Genomic DNA, 22,629 nt, shown 5'->3' with positions numbered 1-22,629 from the left:
TGCAGTCTGAAAGATGGAGGATGCAGCGGCACTTGACTGACGGATTTCTCATGTTTTTGCGACACGATATCGAATTAAAACAGAGCATTGTGCGCTTGAGATGGAATTTTACTGGGGAAGGGGCCAGGAATCCCGGCGCCTGCTGCTCTGGCTTCTCCTCGCAGTGTGGGAGGCAGGGAGGGGTCAGCTTCACTATTCAGTCCCAGAGGAAGCCAAACACGGCACCTACGTGGGCCGCATCGCGCAGGACCTGGGACTGGAGCTGGCGGAATTGGTGCCGCGTCTGTTCCGGGTGGCGTCCAAAAGGGGCATAGATCTTCTGGAAGTGAATCTGCAGAATGGCATTTTGTTTGTGAATTCTCGGATAGACCGGGAGGAGCTGTGCGGGCGGAGTGCGGAGTGCAGCATCCATCTGGAGGTGATTGTGGACAGGCCGCTGCAGGTTTTCCACGTCGAGGTGGAGGTGAAAGACATTAACGACAACCCGCCACTCTTCTCAGCAACGCAAAAGAATCTGTTCATCGCAGAATCCAGGCCGCTTGACTCTCGGTTTCCACTAGAGGGCGCCTCGGATGCAGATACTGGGGATAATGCTCTGCTCACTTACAGACTGAGCCCCAGTGAATATTTTTCTCTGGAAAAACCATCTGATGATGAGCGGGTAAAAGGTCTTGGGCTTATATTAAGAAAATCTTTAGACAGAGAAGAAACTCCGGAGATTTTTTTAGTGCTCTCGGCCACTGATGGGGGCAAACCAGAACTAACTGGCACTGTTCAGTTACTCATCACAGTACTGGATGCCAATGATAATGCCCCAGTTTTTGATAGGAAAGTGTATAAAGTGAAGTTACCAGAAAATGTCTCTAATGGAACATTGGTAATTAAACTTAATGCCTCAGATTTAGACGAAGGATTGAATGGAGACATTATTTATTCATTCTCAAGTGATAATACACCAAGTGTGAAATCCAAGTTCAACATAGATCCAGTTACTGGACAAATTATGGTAAAGGGATATATTGATTTTGAAGAAAGCAAATCCTATGAAATTATTGTAGAAGGCACTGATAAAGGACAGCTCCCACTGTCTGGCCATTGTAGAGTTATTGTGGAAATAGAAGACAACAATGATAATGTCCCAGATTTGGAATTCCAGTCCTTATCACTTCCAATTAGAGAGGATGCTCCACTGGGCACAGTCATTGCACTGATCAGCGTGTCTGACCGCGACTCAGGTGCCAATGGACAGGTCACCTGCACCTTGACATCTCATGTCCCCTTCAAACTGGCGTCCACCTTCAAGAATTACTATTCTTTGGTGCTGGACAGTGCCTTGGACCGTGAGAGTGTGTCAGCTTATGAGCTGGTGGTGACCGCGCGGGACGGGGGCTTGCCTTCTCTGTGGGCCACAGCCACCGTGTCTGTGGAGGTGGCCGACGTGAATGACAATGCGCCGGGCTTCCCACAGCCGGAGTACACGGTGTTTGTAAAGGAGAACAACCCGCCGGGCTGTCACATCTTCACTGTGTCAGCGCGGGACGTAGACGTGCAGGAGAACGCGCTGGTGTCCTACTCTCTGGTGGAGAGGCGGGTGGGCGAGCGCGCGCTGTCGAGCTACGTGTCGGTGCACGCGGAGAGCGGCAAGGTGTACGCGCTGCAGCCTCTGGACCACGAGGAGCTGGAGCTGCTGCAGTTCCAGGTGAGCGCGCGTGATGCAGGCGTGCCGCCTCTGGGGAGCAACGTGACGCTGCAGGTGTTCGTGCTGGATGAGAACGACAATGCGCCAGTGTTGCTGGTACCTCGGGCGGGTGCCGCTGGAGGTGCTGTGAGTGAGCTTGTGCCTCGATCTGTGGGCCCTGGCCATGTGGTGGCGAAGATACGCGCAGTGGATGCCGATTCTGGCTATAACGCGTGGCTTTCATACGAACTGCAGCCAGCAGCTGGTGGTGCTCGTAGCCTATTCCGCGTGGGTCTGTACACTGGTGAAATCAGCACGACGCGTGCCCTGGATGAGGCGGACGCGTCGCTGCAGCGTCTGCTTGTTCTGGTGAAGGACCACGGTGAGCCTGCACTGACTGCCACCGCCACTGTGTTGGTATCGTTGGTGGAAAGCAGCCAGTCTCCCAAAGCTTCATCGAGAGCGTTGGCGGGCGCAACGGGTCCTGAAGCCTCGCTCGTGGATGTCAACGTCTACCTGATCATCGCCATCTGCTCAGTGTCTAGCCTGTTGGTGCTCACGCTGCTGCTGTATACTGCGCTGCGGTGCTCCGCGCCGCCCACTGAGGGCTCGCGCCGGCCGGGGAAGCCAGTGATGGTGTGCTCCAGCGCTGTAGGGAGCTGGTCACACTCCCAGCAGAGGAGGCAGAGGGTGTGCTCTGGAGAGGGCCCGCCCAAGACCGATCTCATGGCCTTCAGCCCCAGTTTACCTGACTCCAGAGACAGAGAGGATCAGCCGCAGACAACTGGGGAATCGTTTGCAAAGGTTAGTTTATGATATCTTTTCTGTTAATTTGAATTTTCGTAGATTTTCCCTCTATCAGCTTCTTCGTAATTTTATTTTTCAGAATTAAATTTACCTGGTTAAATTTTTATCTTTTTTCACATATTCATTTTTAACCAAAGTCTTTGGGAATTATAGGCCACCAAGACAATATACATACATTGCTGTCTTTTTATGCTTCATTATTCAATAAGTATTCATATCTATTAGTGTAGTTTCTAGTAACTTTTGTGTCCACCATCTTTACCTTATTAATTTCTGTGATTATCAACGTTAGGGAACAATTTTCTATGTCAACCTAAAATATGTACACGATGTGTACAGAGGGAAATAATATAGCTCAATGTCTGAAAGTCAAAAACACTGTTATTTTCATCTTTGAAGCATTTCATATGCATCTGTTAAATAACTTTCCCTTATTTTCTTTCCAAATGTAGTCACACATATGACTTTTATAACTGGTTGTTTTAGCCTGTTTTGGGAAGTTTATCTAATTGGAAATGCACAATATGTGTAGTCTGAGCATATTACTTATGTGTTAAACAATTAAGCACATTGTTTATGTGTTCTTTGTATTCATATTTATCAGTCATTGTTTATGAAGTCAGACATGTTGTTACACGTAGTTGTAGTTCATTTATCTGTTTCTAGTGCTATTCCACAAATATACTATCCATTATTTATTCCACTCTTGACGATTTTGCATTGTATCTCTTCATGTCTAGTTCAAATAATTCTGTAATAAATATACATTTCTTTAAATGCCTATGTATACAGATTTCTCCTGAGTAATTATCTAGGAGTTGGGTTATTAGTTCATAAAGTATGTGTGTATCTTTACCTTTGGTAGATAATGCCAGCCAATTTTCCAAGATGTTTTTACCTATTTATATTCCTAGTAGTGTATAGTTTCTGCTTCTCCACATCATCTTTACATTTGTCAGATTATTTTCATGTTAGCCATTTTATTGGGTGAGTTTTGTATTCTCATTTTGAATTCATTTCATATTTAAATGAGGTTGAGGGCTTTTCTATGTTATTTTTGGCTATTTTTACACATTATTTTGTGCAATAGCTGATCAAATCTGCTTATTTTTCTATTCTGTTCTGTTTATCTTTTCCTTTTTGCTTCTGTGGAACTTTATTCCTTCCTTTACTTTGTGTTTTTATTATTAGTTAAAAGTCTTTTTTTTTCTGGGCATAATCCATTTCTTGATATTTTTCTACCTCATGGCTTGCTTTTGATTCTTCTGTGTCTTTTTTGTACAAATTCTTTATTTTAATTAGGTTTAACATATCAATTTTTGTTCTTGAGTCTATGTCATGTACATAATTTTTGTGGGTTTTTTTGCTTCATTGTTTATATTATTACATCTACAATCCATTTGGAATATATTCTTTATCATTGTTTTAAAGTAGGAATTAAAATTCCTTTTCCCCCATTTTTTGTTACACTCATAAGATGAGTTTTGAAATGTTCCTTTTTCTTCAATGTTTCTGGAAGCATTTAAGCAAGATAGGTATTGAATCTTCTTTAAGTGTTTGGTAGTATTCTCCAGTGGGCATTTTTTTGTGTTGGGAAGTTTTGAGTACTGATTCAATCTCTTTAGTAATTATAGGTTTGTTGAGATTATCTATTTTCTGATGATTCAGGTCTTGGTACGTTGTATGTAGGAATTTATTCATTTCTTCTAGGTTATCTGATTTGTTGGTATATAATTGTAATAGTCTCATCAGTTGTAATGCCTCCTCTTTCATTTCTCATTTTGACCCTCCTTTTTTCTTAGTTTAGCAAAGGGTTTGTCAATTTTGTTGGTCTTTTGAAAAAAATCATTTTTTAATTATTACTCAATTCTTTTATTTAATTTTGCTCTAATCTTCATTATTTCTTTCTTTCTGGTTTGGGCCTAGTGTATCCTTCTTTCTCTTATTCCTTGGATTGTAAAGTGAAGTTGTCTTAAGAGATCTTTTTTCATTTTTAATTGAGACATTTATTACTATAAAATTCCTTGTTAGTACTGATTTTATTGCATCCTGTAAGTTTTGGTATGTTGTGTTTTCACTTTCATTTATGTCAATTTCCTATTTTCTAATTTCCCTTTTGATTTCTTTTTTGACCCTAAAAGGTTGTTAATTTCCACACATTTGTGGATTTTCCAGTTTTACTTCCAACTAGTTTCATTCCATTGTGATTTCAATCTTATTAAATTTGTTAAGACTTGTTTCGTGACCTAATATATGATATATTCTGGAAAATGCTCAGAATTTGTTTAAGAATGTATATTCTGCTATATTAGTTCCATTTGGTCTATAGTGTTTTTCAAGTCCTCTTTTTCCTTATTGATCTTCTGTCTGAATGCTCTATCCCTTATTGAAAGTGGGGTATTGAAATCTTCAAGTGCAGTTATATGTCACTTAATAATGAGGATACTTTCTGGGAATTGCCTCATTAGGTGATCTCATCACTGTGGGAAATCACAGAGTATATTTACATACTTAAACAAACCTAGATGGTATAGCCTATTACAGACCTAGGCTTGATGATTTATTGCTCCTAGGCTACAAACCTGTACATCATGTTACTATACTGAATACTATAGAAGATTCTAAAATAGTACTTAATCAATGAAATATATCTAAGAATTGAAAAGGTACAGTAAAAATACAATATAAAAGATAAAAAATAGTATATCTGTAAAGGATATGGATGAATGCAGCTTGCAAGATTGGAAGTTGCTCTGAGTCAGTGAGTGAGTGATGAGTGAGTGTTAAGGGCTAGAACATTACTACGCAGTAGTATAGACTTTACATACTGTATACTTAGGTTATAGTAAATTTATTAAAACATTTCTTAAATCAATAACAAATTAACCTTAGATGACATAATTTTATTCCTTGATAAGCTTTTTTTTTTTTTTTTGAGACAGGGTTTCACTCTGTTGCCTGGGCTACAGTGCAGAGCATCATCATAGCTCACTACAACCTCAGATTTCTAGGCTCAAGCAATTCCTCTGCCTTAGCCTCCCAAGTAGCTGGGACTACAGACACACATAACCATAATCAGCTATTTTTTTTGTAGGGATAGGGTCTTGTTATTTTGGTCTTGGACTCCTGGCCTCAAACAATCCTCCCACATCAGTCTCCTCCCAAAGTTCTAAGATTCAGGATGAACCACCACATCTAGCCTATAAACCTAATTTTTAAAAAAATTTTCATTTTTTTTGTGGAGAAGGGGTCTCACAGTGTGGCCCAGGCTGATCTCAAACTCCTAGATTCAGGCAATCCTGCTGTTCAGCCTACCAAAGTGCTGAAATTATAGGTGTAGAGTACACTGTGCCTGCACTTAAAATTTTGAATTTTTAAAATCTTTTTGATTCTTTTGTAATAACACTTAGTTTAAAACACAAACATATTGTACAGCTGTACAAAAATATTTTTCTTGGTATCCTTATTGGATAGGATTATTTCTGTTTAAAATATTTTTATTTTTGTACTTTTTGAACTTAAAGAAAACTAAGACATAAACACACTCTTTATCTTAGGACTACATTGAGTCAAGATAACCAATATCACTGTCTTCCACCTCTACATCTTATCCCACTGGAAGGTCTTCAGGGGCAATAACACATATGGCGCTAACATCGCCTATGGTAATAATGCCTTCTTCTGGAATACATCCTGATGGACCTGCCTTGGGCTGTTTTATAGTTAGCTTTTTTGTTTGTAAGTAGTAAGAAACAAGTTGGGTCTTGTTTTTATGTATTCAGCTACTTTGTCTTTAGATACAATAAAAAGTATGGTATATTGTAAATATGTAAAGCAGTAATGTGGTTATTATCAAGTATTATGTACGGTGTATAATTTTATGTGCTATACTGTAATGATATATGACTGGCAGAGCAGTAGCTTTGTTTACAGCAATATCACCACAAACATGTGAATAATGTGTTGTTTTACAACATTACAACATCACTAGGTGATAGCAATTTTTTACCTCCATTATAATCTTGTGGGACCACCTTGGTACATGGAGTCTGTCATTGACTGAAACATCATTATGTAGTGCTGTTGTGTTATCTGTTTCTCTCTTCATTTCTGTCAATGTTTGTTTGAAATATTTAGGTGTTGTGACATTGGGTGCTTATTTATTTATTAACTTATTATCATTATTATTTTTGAGCCAGAGTCTCATTCTGTTGCCCCTGGCTAGAGTATGGTGGTGTCATAGCTCACAGCAACCACAAAATCCGGAGATCAAACCATCCCCTTGCCTTAGCTCCCAAGTAGTGGAGACTACAGGTGCCCACCATGATGCCTGGCTAGTTTTTCTATTTTTCATAGAGACAGGTCTCACTCTTGCTCAGGGTGGTCTCAAAGCAAATCCACCTGTCTCAACCTTCCAGAATGCTCAGATTGCAAGCATTAGCCATCAAGCCCAGCCTGGGTGAATATATATTTATAATTGCTATATCTTCCTGGGAAACTGACATTTTTATAATTTTATGTTGTCCTTCTTTATGTCTTGTGACACTTTTTAACTTAAAGACTATTTTACCTGCTATAACTATTGCTACCTCTGTTCTCTTTTGGCATGAAGTGTCTTCTTATAACTTTCAGCCTATCTGCTATTTAAGTCTAAAGTGAATCTCTCGCAGACAGCATATAGTTAGGTTTTGTTTTTATGTAATAAGCTCCTTTATGTCTTTTGATTGGAGGAGTTTATTTCATTTACATTTAAAGTAATTATTGATATGGATAATTAGTATTGCCACTCTGTTAAAGTTTTTTTTGATCTGTCTCATGGTTCTTTTGTCCCTCTTTTATTCTTTTGCTTTCTTCTTTTGTGTTTCATTACTTTTTGTAATAGGTTTTGATCCTTTCTCATTTTCTTTCTTTCTTTTTTTTCTGAAACAGGGACTCACTTTGTCACCCTCAATAGAGCCCTGTGGCATCACAGCTCGCAGCAACCTCAAACTCTTGGGCTTAAGCAATTCTCTTGCCTCTGCCTCCTAAATGGCTGGGATTACAGGTACCTGGCACAATGCCTGGCTATTTTTAGAGATGAGGTCTTGCTTTGGCTCAGGCTGGTCTCCAACAGTGAGCTCAGGCAATTCACTACCTCCACCTCCCAGATGCTAGGATTACAGGTGTAAGCCACCATCTCTGGCCCTTTCTCATTTTCTTTCAAGTATTTTCTACAGATATTTTCTTTGTGGTAACCATGGGCTTATAGAAAAATAATCTTATAGTTATAACAATATATTTTAAGCTGATAGCAACTTTATTTCAATAGAAAACAAAAATTCTTTCCTTTTACTTCTCCCCTTCACACATTTTGTTATTGATGTCATAAATTATATCTCCTTATACTGTGTATCCATTAACATTCTTTCATAGTTACAGTGGTTTTTGTTGTACATTAGTATTTTAACTTCTATATCAGATTTAAAATTGATTTATTCCCCACCATTACAATATATTTTTTTTTTTTATTTGAGACGCAGCCTCAAGCTATCCCCCTGGGTAGAGTGCCATGGCATCACGCTCACAGCAACCTCCAACTCCTGGGCTCAAGCGAGTCTCCTGCCTCAGCCTCCCAAGTAGCTGGGACCACAGGCACCCGCCACAATGCCCGGCCATTTTTTGGTTGCAGCCATCATTGTTGTTTGGCAGGCCCGGGCTGGGGATTCGAACCTGCCACCTTAGGTGTATGTGGCTGGTGCCTTAGCTGCTTGAGCCACAGGCGCCAAGCCCACCATTACAATATTATTCTGTTTTGGTCCATATATTTACCTTTATTAGTGAGCTTTATACTTTAATATGCTTATATGTTGCTGTTAAGCAACTTTTAATTGTAACTCATAAAACTGTTAACAGTTCTTGTAAGACCCGTCTAATTGTGATGAACTTCAGCTTTTGTTTATCTGGAAAGGTCTTTATCTCTCCTGCATTTTTTATGAAATATTTTTCCTGTAAATTTTTTTTCCTTGTACAGCAGGGTTCCTCCTTGTCTTTTCAGCACTTTTAACATATTATATCACTCCTTTTTTGCTGGCAAGGTTTCTATTGAGAAACTCACTAATAGTCTTAAGACTGCCCCCTACTATGTGATGAGTCATTTTTCTCTTGCTACTTTCTAAATTCTATGTCTTTGACTTTTGACATTTGATTATAATGTGTCTTGATGTAGGCTTTTTATTTTTAGATCATACCATCTAAAATCCTTTGAGGTTCTTTAATCTGAATGTCCATTTCCTGCCCCCAAATTGGGAAGGATTCAGTGATAATATTAAATTCATTAACTAATTAATTAATTAGTTTTGAGACAAAGTCTCACTATGTTACCCCTGGTAGAGTGCTGTGGCATCACAGCTCATAGCAACCTCAAACCCTTGGGTCAGCTCACAGCAACCTCAAACTCTTAGGGTTAAGTGATTCTCTTGCCTGAGCCTTCCAAGTAGCTGGGACTACAGGTGCCCACCACAACACCTGGCTATTTTTTGTTGCAGTTGTCATTGTTGTTTAGATGGCCCCAGCTGGGTTCAAACCTACCAGCCTCGGTGTATGTGGCTGGTGCCATAACCACTGTGCTACGGGCGTTGAGCCTAGTGATAATATTTTAAAATAAGCTTTATAGTACTTCTCACTCTCTTATCCTTTTGAGACTTTAATAATGAGTAGATTGGCCCACTTGATGATATCCCATACATCCTTTGGGCTTTCTTCACTCCCTTTTATTCTTTGTTCTTTTTGCTTCTCTGTCTGGATAATTTCAAATGATGTGTCCTTTAGTTCATTGGTTCTTCTACTTGACCAAGTATACTTTTGAATCCTTTTGTAAAATTTTCAGTTCAGTTATTGTATCATTCAGTTATACCATTTTTGTTTTGTTCTTTTAAACATTTTCTATTTGTGGAAATTTTCCTTCTGTTTAAGCATTAATCTTTATGACAGTTATTTTAAATACTTTGTCAAGTAATTCACATGCTTCTATTTTTTTACGTTTGGTTTTAAAGATTTTTTCCTTTGAATTGGGCCATGTTTTCCTGGTTATTCATATTATTTATAACTTTGCATTGATATTCATGCATCTGAGAACCCCCCCCCCCCCAGCTATCTTTTCCAGTCTTGGATTTGTACAGAGAGAGACCTTTCCTACTCCACTGGCTAGAGATTCTGGGTCCTCTCAAACCTTTTCTGTGGATGCATCTGCCATGGACTGGTGTGTGTGTAAGTTCCTAATTAGAGGGATCTGTTGGTTTCTTTTGGGCGGGGGAACTCTAATCTCTTGCTCCTCATTGGTATCTGTGTGCTGTACTGTGGGTCCTCTGGAGCAGTAGTATTCGCTAAGGTCTTTTTGGTTCTGAGCACCTCCCAAGTATCTAGAATATGCTGAGTCCTACCACTGTCTTGAGTCAGATGAGACCAAAACTAGTCCCTTGGACAGCCCACTAAAAATTTGGAACTTTGGATGCATGCTCTACTCTTCTCTTTCCCTAACGAGGGAGAAGGTGCTGAGGTAAATTGTGTTCTGTCTGCTGTGTCACAGGTTCTCTGTATCATAAATTCTTTACTTTTCTCACTTGGTATCAGGCATCTAGCATATGCTGGGTTCCATCAGTGCTCTAAGACAAGTGATACAAAAATAATTCTCTTGGACAGTCCTCCTGAAAAGTGAGAACATTTTGAGTACATGCTTTACTTTTCTATTTTCCTCCCCAGGGAGAAGCCAGGAACTGGGGGTTTTCTCATGATTGAGTTGGACAGTGCTGGGGGACAGGACTATAATTGGAGGGTGTCCCAAATTTTCCTACTAGCTTTGATACAGCTGGGTTTGTACTTGCTTGGAGCACAGAAGCTTCTTAACTGGTTTGTGGGACTGGCCCATGTATTGTTATTGACTTGGTATGTCTCAGGCTTCTTATAATACTGCCTTGCTGCTGTCATTACCTCTGTTTATTTTAAGTTATATATTCCTTTACTAACTCCTTTATTGATTTTGCAGAGATTATAACATACACCCATGACTCATTAAAACCTAAATTATACCAGTACTTTTACCACTTTTAGACAAAAAGTGCTAAAACCTTGCATAATAACTGCACTTACCTGTGCTTCTTTTTTTGTTACTGACTTGAGTTTCAATTTTTCATATAGTCTAGATACAGAATACATTATCATACTGTCTTGTACAGTTAACACCCATTTACATTTGTGTTTCTCTCTGGGATCATTTTCCTCCTGAAGAAATTATTTAATATTTCTTTTAGTGTGGGCTGCTGGTTTAGAAACTTTAATTTTTTTAATATCTGAAAACATCTTTATTTTACTATCACTTTTGAGGAAGTTTTTTGGGTATTGAAATTATTTTTCAGTGCTTTCAAAGTGACATTCTATAGTGTTCTATGAGCAGATGACCATCATATTTATTGTTTGGTAGTGTATCTTTTTTCTCTAACTGTTTTTACACTTTTTTTGGTATTTAACACTTTTACTATGATACGCATGGTTCTGGTTTGCTTTGTTTTTTATCTTGTTTGTAGTTTCTATATTTGCGGGTTGATATATTTTATTGGTTTAAGATGAGACTTAGCACATTTCAAATATTGGTTCTCTTGCCCATTTTCTTTCCTCATGTATGACTTTAAGTACATATATGTTAAATTCTTTCACTATATCTCTTGTTTTTTATAGCAATTTGCATTCTTGAATAACTTTTTCTCTTTGTTACATGGGTTATATTTTATTCTTATCCATTTTTTACTTTAGTAATTTTCTCTTGTTTTTCCAGTCCACTGTCAAAATCATCAGTTGAATTCTTGACTACAATTATGGCATTTTTCATTTAAGTGACCTGAAAGTTAGAGTAAAGTCATGATAGTAGAGATACTAAGAATCTTATAAAACATAAAGGAAATAATAAATCCCCCTGTTAAGATCATCAGAAACAATTCTGTGACAGTATCTTATTTCTTTGCATTACAAGTTTGAATACTAGAAATCAAGTGAATTTCAACTGACTTTGTATTTTCTTATTAAATATCTTATTTTTTTTCAGGCTATAATTTAAATGTAAAAGTATTGAGTGACATAATTATTGATCATTTGATCCCTCTTTTAAGGAAGGAAGGTTTTGTAATATTTACAAATATACACAAGCAGAATATTAACCATTTCTTCAATTTAAAAGTTGGTGAAATTTTCTTTTGACTACTTTTATTAAGATTTGATGTAGTAAGTCAGGCTAAACAGTACTATTCAGTAAACAGCTGGGATACTGAAAATTAAAGAAACTAATATATAAAAGTAGCCTGCTTAACAAAGTAATATTTTTAACATGATTACTTTTACTGGAATTTAAACATTTTGTGAAATAATACATCTTACTTACGACTTGCTGCATAAATGCAAAGATATATGATTTCAAATTTTTAAATAACTGCTTTATCACCTATAACAATTTGAAGAAATGTTATCTAGATACTTCTAATTTGAAAATGGAGTCAAAAACCTACCAAAGTTGTTCTATTATCCTTTCCCCTTCAAGAAAATTGAAACCTCCATATTACTGTTTTTCAGTCAACACTAAAAATAAATAGAAATTATAAAGAAATTAAAGAAATACATTTTTATCTATTTGGAAACTAGTGAAGAATGTTATCAAAATAGTTTTAGTTATTTTGAAAACAGTATCAACAAAATATTAGCATTAACCATTGAACTTAGAACAAAAATGTTTTGTGAGTTATATGGAGATAATATCTAAACATTCCATTAAAATAACACAGAAAAATTTAACAAATTTAACAAGATATATTTAAGTCGCGAAAGAAGAAAAAGTCAAAACTTTAACTTTTAAAAAGTTATTTTTATCAGTTTAGACCTATAAACCCCTCTTTATATAAAACAAACCAATACAGATTACTCTAGGAAGGATTGGGATTTTGCAAATTCAGATGTGTTGTTATTGTAATATTTTAATGATATGTTTACACTGATGCATTTTTAGTTAGACTTTAATGCCATGTTTTGAATGGAGATAAGGGATATAAAGAGTCATAGGAATCACGTCACTGATATTGGGAATTATTTGAGAAATATTTGACAAATATAGGTAAATAAAACAAAACAAAATAGAATACTTACCCTTTCATCCACATGATGTCGCTGGACACCGCAAGGTTTTTTCCCTTCTCCCCAACATCAAGGGAATACACTGAGCACATTTTCCTTAGAAAGAAAAAGGACCTTCCATTTTGGCTCTGCTAGGAAGCTTAAAGAGGTGAGCAAATAAATAATATAGAGTAAATTGGGAATTAAATTTCTAAAAAATATCGTGTGGTGATGCAATAGAGATTTGAAAATTGGAACAAGATTGAGATGGTATATTCCCAGGGTCCGGAATCCGGGCGCCTGCTGTTCTGGCTTCTCCTCGCGTCATGGGAGGTGGGGAGCGGCCAGCTCCACTACTCGGTTCCGGAGGAGGCCAAACACGGCACATTTGTGGGCCGCATCGCTCAGGATCTGGGGCTGGAACTGGTGGAACTAGTGCCCCGCCTGTTTCGAGTGGCGTCCAAAGGCCGCCGGGACCTTCTGGAGGTGAATCTGCAGAATGGCGTTTTGTTTGTGAATTCTCGGATTGACCGGGAGGAGCTGTGCGGGCGGAGCGCGGAGTGTAGCATCCACCTGGAGGTGATTGTGGACAGGCCACTGCAAGTTTTCCATGTAGAGGTGGAGGTGAAGGACATTAATGACAATCTTCCCATGTTCTCCCGACAAGAACAAAAATTATTCATCTTAGAGTCAAGAATGCCAGATTCGCGATTTCCTATAGAGGGCGCATCTGACTTGGATATTGGAGCAAACGCAGAATTAAGATATAAATTAAATCCTAACGAATATTTTGACTTGGATATTAAAACAAACGAAGAAAAAGCGATTTTTTTAGAGCTAGTTTTGAAGAAATCCTTAGATAGGGAAGAAACCGAAGAACATCGTCTATTATTGATTGCAATTGATGGAGGAAAACCTGAACTAACAGGTACAGTTCAATTGTTGATCAATGTATTGGACGCGAATGATAACGCCCCGGAATTTGATAAATCTATTTATAATGTGAGACTACTGGAAAATACACCGAATGGGACATTAGTTATTAAACTGAACGCCTCAGATGCAGATGAGGGCATTAATAAGGAAATAGCGTATTTCTTTAGTAATCTTGTTTTTGACGATGTAAAATCTAAATTTACAATCAATTCTAATAGTGGTGAAATAAAAGTTAAGGGAACTCTAGATTATGAAGACTGTAATTTATATGAGATTAATATTGATGCAGTGGATAGAAGCACTTTTCCATTATCAGGGCACTGCAAAGTAATAGTGAAACTCCTGGATGTGAATGATAATACCCCAGAAATGGCCATAACTTCCCTTTTTCTGCCTGTCAAAGAGGATGCTCCAATAAGCACTGTTATTGCGCTGATCAGAGTGTCTGACCTTGACTCAGGGGCCAATGGGCAGGTGACCTGTACCCTAACTGCGCACGTACCCTTCAAGCTGGTGTCCACCTTCAAGAATTACTATTCGCTGGTGCTTGACGGCGCCCTGGACCGCGAGAGTATATCTGTCTATGAGTTGGTGGTGACAGCGCGGGACGGGGGCACTCCTTCTCTGTGGGCCACAGCCAGCGTGTCAGTGGAGGTGGCTGATGTGAACGACAACGCGCCGGCCTTCCCGCAACCCGAGTACACGGTGTTTGTGAAGGAGAACAATCCTCCAGGCTGCCACATTTTTACTGTGTCGGCGCGAGACTCGGATGAGCAGGAGAACGCGCTGGTATCCTATTCCCTGGTGGAGAGGCGGGTGGGCGAGCGCGCGCTGTCGAGCTACGTGTCGGTGCACGCGGAGAGTGGCAAGGTGTACGCGCTGCAGCCTCTGGACCACGAGGAGCTGGAGCTGTTGCAGTTCCAGGTGAGCGCGCGCGACGCGGGTGTGCCACCGCTGGGCAGTAACGTGACCCTGCAGGTGTTTGTGCTGGACGAGAACGACAACGTGCCAGCGCTGCTAGTACCTCGGGCGGGCAGCATTGTAGGCGCTGTGAGTGAGCTTGTGCCTCGGTCTGTGGGCGCGGGCCATGTGGTGGCGAAGGTGCGTGCAGTGGACGCTGACTCTGGCTACAACGCGTGGCTTTCATACGAGCTGCAACCAGGGGCTGGAGGTGCCCGCAGCCCTTTCCGCGTGGGACTGTATACCGGCGAGATCAGCACGACGCGTGCCCTGGACGAGGCGGACGCGTCGCTCCAGCGCCTGCTTGTTCTGGTGAAGGACCACGGTGAGCCTGCACTGACTGCCACAGCCACTGTACTGGTATCTCTAGAGGAGAGCGGCCAGGCGCCCAAAGTCTCGTCGCGGGTATTGGCAGGCGCTGCAAGCCAAGAGATGGCAATGGTAGACGTTAACGTGTACCTGATTGTTGCCATCTGTGCAGTGTCCAGTTTGTTGGTGCTCACGTTGGTGCTGTACACTGCGCTGCGGTGCTCGGCGCCTTCCACTGAGGGCGTGTATGGGCCGGGCAAGCCCAGGCTGGTGTGCTCCAGTGAGGTGGGGAGCTGTTCTTACCCTCAACAGAGAAGGCAGAAGGTGTGCTCTGGGGAGGGTATGCCCAAGACCGACCTCATGGCTTTCAGTCCCAGTCTTCCGCAGGGTCCCTCCTCCACAGACAATGTAAGTGGCAAAATTCTTATTCACAGCAGTATTTCCTCCTCATTCTTTAATATTAAATGTGTTATCTTTTCTTCAATTTCTTGTGTTTTTTAAAATTATACATAATTATTGTAGCAGCTTCTTAGATGATAATTCTTTATTAGTGCTAATTCATGTACTAAAAATTATAGTTATGCTTAAAATCCAGTTTATCAACAGTAATATCTTTGCACTAAATCTTTATATATATACATACATATATGTATATATACGTATTTTTTTTGAGACAGAGTCTCACTATGTTGCCTTCAGTAGAGTGCAGTGGCATCATAGCTCACAGCAACCTGGAAAACTTGGGCTTAAGCAATTCTCTTGCGTCAGCCTCCCAAGTAGCTGGGACTCTAGGTGCCCATCACAACGCCCAGCTATTTTTTTGGTTGTATTTGTCATTGTTGTTTTGCAGGCCCGGGTTGGATTCGAACCTGCCAGCTCCAGTATATGTTGCTGGCACCCTAGCCACTGAGCTACAGGCGCCAAGCCCATTTTATTGATTTTAATAGGAAATACATTTATATAGTTTAATATTCTAGAAGAACAAAACAATTTAGTTAAAATTTCCCTTCCATCTCTTTCACAAATCTGCTTAATATACCTTTTTAAATACTTTGAACATTCTTATTTCTTGGGTATCCTTCTAGAGATATTTTCTTTATATGTTAATAAACTTCCCTACTCCTTTAAAAACAGATTAGTATTGCTTTTAATCTTACTTTATTCACTTAATAATATATCTTGATAATTATTATTTATCATTACTTAAGATTTCTCATTCTTTTATCTATAGTCCCTTACCTTATCATTAACAGTCATTGGAACAGTGATTTAATCTTCTTGAAATTTGCATATTTTTCAATTTACACATTATTATTATGCTGAGGTATAATTGTGAGTGCCTGCCCTTGAGATAATCCTAACATATTTTGGTTAAAAATTTTTATCTTAAAATATGGAATGCTTCACAAATTTGCGTGTCATCCTTGTGCAAGAATCAGTTTAATCTTCTCCATATTATTCCAATTTTAACATATATGCTGCTGAAAGGAGAGCTTGGTCCCAAATTTTTGGTTTATTATTACTTTTAATTTTAGATTTCTTTCTTTCCTCCTTAATTATTTTCTTCTTTTGTTTGTCTGGTTTTTCTACAGATGGGTTTGTGCTCTGTCACCTAGGATTGGGTACAGTGGCATGATCATAGCCAATTGTACCCTTAAACTCCTAGGCTCAAGCCATCCTCCTGCCTTAGCTTCCCAAGTAACTAGGACCACAGGCATGCACCACCACACTTGGCTAATTTTTAAATTTTTTTGTGGTGATAAGATCCTGTGTTGCCCAAGCTAGTCTTGAACTTCTGGTCTGACTTGATCCTCCCACCTGTGCCTCCCAGAGCGCTAGTATAACAGTCATGAACCACCATTTTCAGAATAAAAAAAGAAATACATATGTACATATATACACATATACATACATACATATAGTATTCTCTGTTTTTTAAAATAAAAACTAAGTTTCCCTTTAAGTACTACTTTAGCTATATTACACAAGTTCTGTCATATAGAGTTTTATTCAGTTCTAAGGGTTTTTTTAAGACAAGGTCTTGCTCTGTCACCCAGGTTGAGGTGCAGGGGTTTGATCACAATTCACTGCAGCCTCAAACCCCTGGACTCAGATAATCCTTCTACCTCAGTCTCTTGAGCACCTAGGACTACAGGCAGTAGCCACCACCAACTGTGGCTAATTTTTTGATTTTTTTTGTAGAGGTGGAGGCTATGTTGCCTAGGTTAGTTGGAAACTCCTGGGCTCGAGCAATCCTCCTGTCTCAGCCTCCTAAAATGCTGGGATTACAGGTGTGAGCTACATGTCTTTAAACACATAGTTAATATTGCACTAAAATGCAAAAAAAAAAATCTCCCACATATTTAAGAGTGACAAAATTGCTCTGACTATACTTATAGTAATCAACAAAGAGCATCATTAGTATGGAAAATGATATCTAACTACCTTAAAAAAGCATGCTTTCTTTGTAAGTAAAGAAGAACTACAGCCATTACTATTGAATGATAAATGTTTTTATAAAGAAAATTTGTAGAAGAGTATCTAAGAATATCATTCTGTGCCTACCACGGATCATCAAATCAACAAGACCCAGTTGCTGACTTCAAGAATTTCATAGAAAGATAAAGAAATGTATCCTATGTAAATATGATCACAATATAAGGCAAAATATAATAAGAAGTGTAGGAAAGGTAAATCACAGTGTAATAAGAATTATAGAAAAAATTTCTGCCTTTTTCCCCCCTTACTGAATGAGTCCATCAAGATTTAGGATGATGATTTTGGCTGGGAGCGGTGGCTCACACCTGTAATCCTAGCATTCTTGGAGGCCAAGGCAAGTGGATTGTTTGACCTCACAGTTCCAGACCAGCCTGAGCAAGAGTGAGACCTCATCTCTACTAAAAATAGAAAAAACTGAGGCAGAGGCAAGAGGATCACTTGAGCCCAGGAGTTGGAGGTTGCTGTGAGCTACGATGATGCATGGCACTCTACTTAGGGCGACAGCTTGAGACTCCGTCTCAAAAAAAAAGAAAAGAATTATGATGATTTTAGTGGTTTTAAAATGGAGGAGTTTACCCTGGGAGAATATGAGAATATGAAGAAAAATAGATATTCTTGAGAAGAGAGTAGCTAAAACAAATTCATACATAGAAAATCCCAAATATACCTTTCTAGGAATGGTATTACAAGGAATGGTCTGCTTTGGTTATAGCATGAAGTTCCCATAAGCTATAACCCAACTACAGCCCAAGATGAAGGGGAAAGAGGAGGCGGGAGGGGAGAAGAGGGGGAAGGATGTATGGAAGGAGGGTAATGGGTCGGACCACACCTATGGTGCATTTTACTAGGGTACATGTCAAATCTACTAAGTGTAGAATATTAATGTCTTAACACAATAATTAAGGAAGTGTGGTGAAGGCTATGTTAACCAGTTTGATGTAAGTATTTCAAACTGTATATAATATCAGCATGTTGTACCCATTAGTATTTTAATATATATAGCTATGATTTAATAAAAAAAGAGATAAAGCAAGAAAAAACAATATGAGAAAAATCTTGAATAACTTGGAGAATTAGACTAAGAAATTTCGACACTTCTCAAAAGCCATTTGAAAGCTATCAAAAATTGTGAAGCAATAAGAATAAGAAGTGTTTCAGAAAGATGACTATAAGAGTTAAATGCAGGATGAATGAGATTGGGATAAGCAAGGTGACACCATAAGAAGCTGTTGTAATACTCCAGGAGAATAGCAATTATAAAAACTTATTTAAGAAAGCATTAGAATACAGATGTAATTATTTTACTTGCAGCTGGGAACATTGAAGTGAAACATTCAAGAAAAGTAGCTCTATAAAGTAGATACAAAAAGAATAGAATACCTCAAGAAGTGATTATGAATTATGGGTGAACATTAAAATTTATCTGATGAAATAAAGTTACGTTATAAAAGAAATAATCCAAATCATATTGGAGACTGTAAAAACAGTTATGTATTCATAAAACATAAGGCTTAAAAAGGATAGAAGAGCAACCAAATATGGAATTATGAAGTCCTGTAACAGAATATATAAATTCTGATGAAGAGAAAATTTCAGAATACTTCCTCCTCAAAACGTTTACTTAATACAAATTTTACCTTTTCAAAGATTCCAAAACCCTTTATTATTTTGTTTTCTTCAGAAAAGTATCTCAATAGTAGTTAATATTTCCTACCTCTTTACAAAACAAAACAAAATACAGCCCCCTCCCCAACCCCCCCAACTTTTTGTTTCTCTTCCATTAGTAGATTCTTGCGATCCTGGGTCCCTAGCTGAAGTTTCCTTAACAGGATAATGAATCTAAGAACGTGAGGTTTCCTGAACTCTACAACAAAGGAATTTGAACATAGTATTGTTCAAAGTTTAAATGATTTAGTCACTTAGGTTTCTGTCTTTATTTAAAAGTGTGTGGAAAAACGTTTTTCAAGGCATAAGGAAACTACAGGTATGGTCACATGAAATATTCAAAAGTCACTAATCATCTAAGAATGCCTATAACAAGCGTGAGAGATGGTGTCCTACACTTCGAAAACAATGAAGAAAATATTCAGTTTTTGAAATACAGCTTTTTCATTTTACTGATTTTTGTAATTCGTGCTTACTATGTGGGCCACATGATGTCGCTCTTTACCGCAAATTCTTTTATTATCAACAAACCCAAGTCATTTCCCATTGGAAAGACACTCCACTCTCCTTCGGATGCTCAACAATGGCCAGCGCTTCAGGATTGAAATGAAGGGATGAAAAGATTGCTATACATTTGGAGGCAAGTTTCGCTGAATAGAATAAAAAGCCAATAAATTGAAATGGTGTGCTCCCGTGGATGTGACCCAGGAAGTCGGCATCTATTACAGTTTATTATACTTCTAGCAGCCTGGGAAGCAGGGAGTGGCCAGCTCCACTACTCAGTTCCCGAGGAAGCCAAACACGGCAACTACGTGGGACGCATCGCGCAGGACCTGGGGCTGGAGCTGGCGGAACTGGTGCCCCGCCTGTTTCGGGTGGTGTCCAAAGGCCACGGGGACCCTCTGGAGGTAAATCTGCAGAATGGCATTTTGTTCGTGAATTCTCGGATTGACCGGGAGGAGCTGTGCGGGCGGAGCGTGGAGTGCAGTATTCACCTGGAGGTGATTGTAGACAGGCCGCTTCAGGTTTTCCATGTGGAGGTGGAGGTGAAGGACATTAACGACAACCCGCCTGTGTTCCCAGCTGCACAAAAGAATCTGTTCATCGCGGAATCTAGGCCAGTTGACTCTCGGTTTCCACTAGAGGGCGCATCCGATGCAGATATTGGAGAGAACGCTATGCTCACTTACAGACTGAGCCCCAATGAGTATTTCTCGCTGGATGTACCAACCAAGGATGAGCAGGTAAAACCTCTTGGACTTATATTACGGAAGCCTTTAGACAGAGAAGAAGCTTCAGAGCTTCATTTATTGCTCATGGCCACCGATGGGGGCAAACCCGAACTGACTGGCACTGTTTGGTTACTCATCACAGTGCTGGATGCCAATGACAATACCCCAGTTTTCGACAGAACACTCTATAAAGTGAAATTACCAGAAAATGTTTCTATTGGGACGCTGGTGATTAACCCCAATGCATCAGATTTAGATGAAGGCTTGAATGGGGATATTATTTATTCATTCTCTAGTGATGTTTCTCCAGATGTAAAATCCAAGTTCCGCATAGACCCTGTAACTGGGGAAATTACAGTGACAGGATTAATTGATTTTGAAGAAAGTAAAGCCTACAAAATTCGAGTAGAGGCTATTGATAAAGGTTTCCCACCACTGGCTGGTCATTGTACAGTTCTTGTGGAAATTGTGGATGCTAATGACAATGCTCCACAGTTGACTATCACTTCACTGTCTCTCCCTGTCTCCGAGGACGCCCTGCCAGGCACAGTCATCACATTGATTAGCGTGTTTGACCTAGATTTTGGAGCCAACGGTCAGGTGACCTGTTCACTGACGCCCCAAGTTCCCTTCAAGCTTGTATCCACCTTCAAAAATTACTATTCGTTGGTGTTGGACAGCGCCCTCGACCGAGAACGTGTGTCTGCCTATGAGTTGGTGGTGACAGCTCGAGATGAGGGCTCGCCTTCTTTGTGGGCCACGGCCAGTGTGTCTGTGGAGGTGGCCGATGTGAATGATAACGCGCCAGCCTTCCCACAGCCGGAGTACTCTGTGTTCGTGAAGGAGAACAATCCGCCGGGCTGTCACATCTTCACTGTGTCGGCGTGGGACGCAGACGCACAGGAGAATGCGCTGGTGTCCTACTCGCTGGTGGAGAGGCGGGTGGGCGAACGCGCACTATCGAGCTACGTGTCGGTGCACGCGGAGAGCGGCAAGGTGTACGCGCTGCAGCCTCTGGACCACGAGGAGCTGGAGCTGTTGCAGTTCCAGGTGAGCGCGCGCGATGCAGGCGTGCCACCTCTGGGCAGCAATGTAACGCTGCAGGTGTTTGTGCTTGATGAGAACGACAATGCGCCCAAGCTGCTGGCACCTCGGGCTGGCATGGGCATTGGTGCAGTTAGCGAGCTGGTGCCACGGTCGGTGGGCGCAGGCCATGTAGTGACGAAGGTGCGGGCAGTGGATGCGGACTCTGGGTACAACGCGTGGCTTTCCTATGAGCTGCAGCCTGCAGCGGGTGGCATGAATAGCCTATTCCGCGTAGGTCTGTACACTGGGGAGATCAGCACCACACGGGCCCTAGACGAAGTGGACACTCCGCGCCAGCACTTGTTGGTGTTGGTAAAAGATCATGGTGAGCCAGCGCTGACGGCCACCGCTACTGTGTTGGTTTCACTAGTGGAGAGCGGCCAGGCGGCAAAAGCCTCTTCTAGGGCACTGGAGGGCAATGTGGTGCCAGATGTGTCGCTGATGGATGTCAACGCGTACCTCATTGTTGCCATCTGTGCGGTGTCTAGTCTGTTGGTGCTCACGCTGTTGCTGTACACAGTGCTTCAATGTTCTGCGCCACCCACCAAGGGTTCATGCAGGCCCAGCAAGCCCAGGCTGGTGTGCTCCAGCGCAGTGGGGAGCTGGTCAAACTCACAGCAGGGGCAGCAGAGAGCGTGCTCTGGAGAGAGTCCTCCTAAGGCTGACCTCATGGCCTTCAGCCCCAGTCTTCCTCAGGGTTCCACCTCTACAGAGAATGTGAGTTATAATGATCTTGTTTCCAGCAATTTAAAAATATTTATTTTAGCATTTCTCCTTAAATATTCCTTATGATTTTTTTTAGTTGATACTTTTATATATAATTTTTCTTTCCTTTTTTTATTGAATGGTAACTATGTACATTAATGCACTTCTGGGGTACAGTGTGGGGTTTTCACACACAATCCGAAACACTTCCATCAAACTGGTTAACATAGCCTTCATGTCATTTTCTTAGTTATTGTTTCAAAACATTCACATTCTACTCTTAGAAAGATTCACTTGTACCCCTGTAAGATAAACCTCAGAAGTGATCCCTCCAATCCCCCTCCCGGCATTCTTAGGCTGTCATTAGGTTATAGCTTTCATATAAAAGGTACAAATTAATTTCATAATAGGGTTGTGTACATTGGACACTTTATCCTCCATTCCTGTGATACTTTGCTAAAAAAACATTTTCCAGCTCCATCCATGTGAACATGAAGGACGTAAAGTCTCCATCATTCTTTATGGCTGCTGGGAATATATTCTTTATGGTTGTCTGGGAATATACCTAATAAAGGAATCGCAGGGTCAAATGGTAGGTCTATTTTTAGTTCTCTAAGTGTTCTC

At 40.1% G+C, this 22,629-nt stretch overlaps 3 protein-coding genes and 1 non-coding gene across 4 annotated transcripts; 3 read left to right on the top strand and 1 right to left on the bottom strand.

Moving 5' to 3' along the window:
- Positions 1 to 2,574, top strand: LOC100948139 (protocadherin alpha-4). The gene has a single exon (XM_003782115.2). It carries the CDS (start codon positions 101 to 103, stop codon positions 2,492 to 2,494), a length of 2,394 nt encoding a protein of 797 aa, XP_003782163.1. The 5' UTR covers positions 1 to 100; the 3' UTR covers positions 2,495 to 2,574.
- Positions 2,575 to 12,880: 10,306 nt separating this feature from the next.
- On the top strand, positions 12,881 to 15,319 carry LOC100957170 (protocadherin alpha-5). Its single transcript, XM_003782299.1, has one exon. The coding sequence runs from the start codon at positions 12,881 to 12,883 to the stop codon at positions 15,317 to 15,319; it is 2,439 nt and encodes an 812-aa protein (XP_003782347.1).
- An 886-nt stretch (positions 15,320 to 16,205) lies between these two features.
- LOC111727162 lies at positions 16,206 to 16,314 on the bottom strand. The gene has a single exon (XR_002774780.1). It is a non-coding gene; the product is annotated as a U6 spliceosomal RNA (small nuclear RNA).
- Positions 16,315 to 19,662: 3,348 nt separating this feature from the next.
- LOC100956857 (protocadherin alpha-7) lies at positions 19,663 to 22,092 on the top strand. Its single transcript, XM_003782298.2, has one exon. The coding sequence runs from the start codon at positions 19,663 to 19,665 to the stop codon at positions 22,090 to 22,092; it is 2,430 nt and encodes an 809-aa protein (XP_003782346.1).
- Positions 22,093 to 22,629: the final 537 nt, after the last annotated feature.

Source organism: Otolemur garnettii, unplaced genomic scaffold (assembly GCF_000181295.1).
Source record: "Otolemur garnettii isolate 467f Iridium unplaced genomic scaffold, OtoGar3 scaffold00003, whole genome shotgun sequence".
NCBI lineage: Eukaryota > Metazoa > Chordata > Mammalia > Primates > Galagidae > Otolemur > Otolemur garnettii.
Note: the sequence above shows the minus strand (reverse complement) of the source record. Positions and strands in the feature narration are given on the sequence as shown.